Below are 4,224 nucleotides of genomic sequence, written 5' to 3' on the forward strand. Positions count from 1 at the left end.
GGGGGGGTGGGCCCCCCCCCCTTAGCAGGGGGGGGGCCCCCCCCCAGCAGTTCGTGGGCTAGGAATAGCCCCCAGAGAGCGGATTTTGCCCCCAAGGCTGTAAAATGGGGGTGGAAAGTCCAATTTCTTGGAGAACCGGACAAGTTTCAAGGCTCATGTGGCCCCACGGGAGGGTTTTACCCTCGAAAATGTTTTAAAAGAAGTTGAAAAATTAAGGCCCGGGGGGATCCGCCCCCCCTTTGTCATGTAGAAAGATGCGGGGGGGGTGGGAACCCCCCCCCTAGCATGTGTAAAAGCGGCCTCTGGGGGGGGTCGGCCCCCCCCCCCTAGCATGTGGTGTGAGCAGAAGCGCGCCCCCCCCCCCTGGAAGCGATGTCCGCCTGCTCCCTCCACAACCTGGGCAACCGTTCAGGGCGACGAGTACTACGTGCCTCCCCGTCTTTCTAGCCTGGCGTTTGTGCCCCGTTTGTGCCGCGTCCCGTGCCCCCGAGTTCATTTTATATTTCACAGTCAGTTCTGGGGCATCAATATTGAGGCGGAATTTCAAAAATCTACACGTGCCACATGCATTACGCACACGCGCCTCGTTCCGAAACTCTTATGCAACGTTCTCGCACGACACTGGGCACGGGACTGGCGCGCACTGGCACTAACACAGCTCACAGGTACACCACACCGTGAAAGAAACCATTACCGTGTGCATCCCTCATCCGCCGCGTGCTAGAGTGTAGCGAGTGGGCCAGTTTAGCTTTAGGCGGGAAGGTCGCCAAGGCGCTGTGGTGTGGCAGTGGGGCACCACTTTATGTACGGCGAAAAACTCCCTACCTCGCTGACGTTACCCGGGCACCGAAGATCCGTCTAGATCTACCAACAAAAGACAGTCACACGCGCCACGTCACGCGCGCCGCGACACCGCGGCCAACTCGCACGCGCCTCCGGGCCTGGGCGGCGGCGGCGGCGCCTCTGGCTCCTCCTCGTCGAGGTCGTCCGAGAGCTCCGAGCCGGACGCCCACGGCGCGTCGTACTCGACCGCCGGCGGCCCGCCGGCGTGCAGCCGGAAGCCCGACACCGCGCGCGGCCGGCCAGCGCCGGCGGTCGATGGCCCGCCCGAGAGGAGGCGCTCTGCCTCGACCGTCTCCCAGTAGCGCTTCTTGAAGAGGAAGGCCTGGTGTGAAGAAGGGATTCCGATCTCAGACTCCCGACGCAACTCTTGTGCCGCATTCAGCAGCTAGACAGGCTGTGTGGTCTCATCGCCTGCCGCTGCAGCTGTGCGCGCACCGCGGCCGTCTCGCGCGGCAGCAGCTTGTACAGCAGCACGGCGCAGATGAGCAGGACGTGCTCCGCCGCGATCGCGATCAGGAAGCGAGCCGACATCGGGACGGTGCCGCCGCCGCAGTCGCCGTCCCCGCGCATCAGCTCGTGCGTCCAGCAAGCGAGCGCGTCGAGCTGGTCGCTCGAGACGGCGACGATCAGAGGGTTGACGAGCGCGCAGACGAGCGCCTCGAAGAAGAGCAGCGTCGCCCACAGCCCGACACCGTCCACCGCCTGCGGCCGCGGCCTGCAGTAGCCCGGAGGGGGCTGCGTGAGATATGGGGAGATATGGAGATATGGGGAGATATGGGGGAGATATGGGGGAGGTCACCTGCGCGAGAGCTGCGTAAGGCGCAGCGCGTTCGAGCGCAGGCGCAGCATCGTGTGCAGCATGCAGACGAGCGCCGCCAGCGGGAAGGAGACGCCGAAGAAGGCGACGTACCCGAACTGCGTCACCATGCCAGAGTAGTCCAGCAGCGGGTCGTACGCGGGCAGGGCCACCTGCGACAGCACCTCCGCATGAGATATGGGGAGATATGGGGAGATGTGGGGAGATGTCACCTGCGACAGCACCTCCGCCATCGTGCCGCACCCCTCGCCCGCCCGCCGCCGCCGCCGCCGCCGCCGCGCGCCTCCCCCGCCCGCCCGCCCGAGCTCCTGCGGTGCGACAAGCGGCGCGGTGGCGAGTGTGTGTGTGGGGGGGGCAGCGTCCCGTCCACACCTCGAGCTGTGAACAGGTGCTGTGAACAGGTGCTGTGAACAGGTGCGGCGAGCAGGTGATCGCGCTCCTGCGCGGCGTGGTCGGCGCCCGGAGGCGGGGGCTTGCTGCTCGCGCGCTCGGCCTGAAGGGAGATCGCAGGAGATCGCGGAAATCGTGGGAGATCGAGAAAGATCGCGGGAGATCGTCGGAGATCGCGGGAGGTCGCGGGAGGTCGTGGCGAGATTGGGGCAGATCGCGCGCGACTCCTCAGGCGGGGAGATCGTGGGGAGATTGCGGGGAGGTCGCACCTCGCGCCGCTTGGCGCGGGCGGACCACCAGTAGGGGACGTACGCGTCGGCAAAGAGGAGCATCGACCTAGACACTTCCTAGACACTTCCGAGACACTTCCTAGACACTTCCAAGAAGGAGGAGCATCGACCTGTTTGAGTGAGTACGGACTCGGCTGGCTCGTGTCGGGGGACGAGGCACCGAGTCGGGGCGAGGAGGGGCATCGACCACTGCGTGAGGGAGAGGACGGCGCCTGTTCACAGCTCGAGGTGTGAAGCGGCGCTGTTTCACACTTGACTACTGCTGGGAGGAGGGGGAGGACGGCACGCCGATAGCCCTTCTGGGAAGTGTCTAGGAGGTGTCTAGGAGGTGTCTAGGAAGTGTCTAGGAAGTGTCTAGGGAGTGTCTCACCGATGGTCATGCCGAGGCGGGGGACCCAGTCCGACCGCTCGAAGGGCCTGTCCAGAACGACACCGGCCTTGTGGAGGAGCCCGTCGATCTGCGAGCCGAACGGGATCTGGAAGAAGGCGAGCAGGAAGAACCAGAGGAAGCAGTCGATGAAGAAGAAGACGAAGATCTTTGCGATGAGGTGCGTCTCGTGCGCGGCGGCCGTGCGGTGGTTCTCGAACCTAGGGGGAGATATTCGAGGGAGATATGGGGAGGTATGGGGAGGTATGGGGAAATGGCCGTGCGGTGGTTCTCGAACCTACGGGGAGATATGGGGGAGATATGGGGAGATGGCCGTGCGGTGGTTCTCGAACCTATGGGGAGATATGGGGAGATATGGGGGAGATATGGGGAGATGGCCGTGCGGTGGTTCTCGAACCTACGGGGAGATATGGGGGAGATATGGGGGAGATATGGGGAGATGGCCGTGCGGTGGTTCTCGAACCTATGGGGAGATATGGGGAGATATGGGGGAGATATGGGGAGATGGCCGTGCGGTGGTTCTCGAACCTATGGGGAGATATGGGGAGATATGGGGGAGATATGGGGAGATGGCCGTGCGGTGGTTCTCGAACCTACGGGGAGATATGGGGGAGATATGGGGGAGATATGGGGAGATGGCCGTGCGGTGGTTCTCGAACCTATGGGGAGATATGGGGAGATATGGGGGAGATATGGGGAGATGGCCGTGCGGTGGTTCTCGAACCTACGGGGAGATATGGGGGAGATATGGGGGAGATATGGGGAGATATGGCCGCGCGGTGGTTCTCGAACCTACGGGGAGATATGGGGGAGATATGGGGGAGATATGGGGAGATATGGCCGCGCGGTGGTTCTCGAACCGGTTGAGCGAGGCGGCGACGCGCGACCAGACGACCCAGTTGAGGAGCTCGAGCGAGATGCCCCACACCGTGCTGCAGCCGAGGTTGAGCAACAGGCTCTCGGCGACGGAGAAGTTGGTCGACTGGATGCAGAAGAAGGCGGCGTACAGCATCGCGATCATGCATACCATCATCACGACCTGCGGCCGCGATCACGAGGCCGTGAGATATGGGGAGATATGGGGAGATGTGGGGAGATGTGGGGAGATATGGGGAGATATGGGGAGATATGGGGAGATATGGGGAGATGTGGGGAGGTAATGCCACTTGCGCCGCGATCACGAGGCCGGTGACGAGGTACTTGGCCAGCCGCCGGTGCTGCGGGTAGTACAGCTCGGTCTCGCCCGTGACGGGAGAAACTCTCGGCCAGCCGCGGAAGCCAGGACGCACAACCTCTGCCTGCGGGCGGGTGGGGCGGCGAGTGAGCAGCTCGTCGCTAGCCATATCCCACATATCTCCCCATATCTCGTCGTTAGCCATCCCACATATCTCCCCATATCTCGTCGCTAGCCATCCCACATATCTCCCCATATCTCGTCGTTAGCCATCCCACATATCTCCCCATATCTCGTCGCTAGCCATCCCACAATCTCCCCA

The 4,224-nt window shown here is 63.4% G+C and overlaps 1 protein-coding gene across 1 annotated transcript; it reads right to left on the minus strand.

The window, feature by feature from the left end:
• Window positions 1-783: 783 nt before the first annotated feature.
• On the minus strand, window positions 784-4,071 carry EMIHUDRAFT_458408 (hypothetical protein; the record flags this gene model as incomplete). The annotated part of the gene is made up of 10 exons (XM_005773701.1): window positions 784-1,165; window positions 1,255-1,558; window positions 1,643-1,812; window positions 1,873-1,968; window positions 2,100-2,153; window positions 2,320-2,386; window positions 2,528-2,552; window positions 2,711-2,928; window positions 3,589-3,767; window positions 3,895-4,071. The coding sequence occupies 10 exons, from the start codon at window positions 4,069-4,071 to the stop codon at window positions 896-898; spliced, it is 1,560 nt and encodes a 519-aa protein (XP_005773758.1). The 3' UTR covers window positions 784-895.
• Window positions 4,072-4,224: the final 153 nt, after the last annotated feature.

This window comes from Emiliania huxleyi (genome assembly GCF_000372725.1).
Source record: "Emiliania huxleyi CCMP1516 unplaced genomic scaffold EMIHUscaffold_330, whole genome shotgun sequence".
In the NCBI taxonomy this organism is placed as follows: Eukaryota; Haptophyta; order Isochrysidales; family Noelaerhabdaceae; genus Emiliania; species Emiliania huxleyi.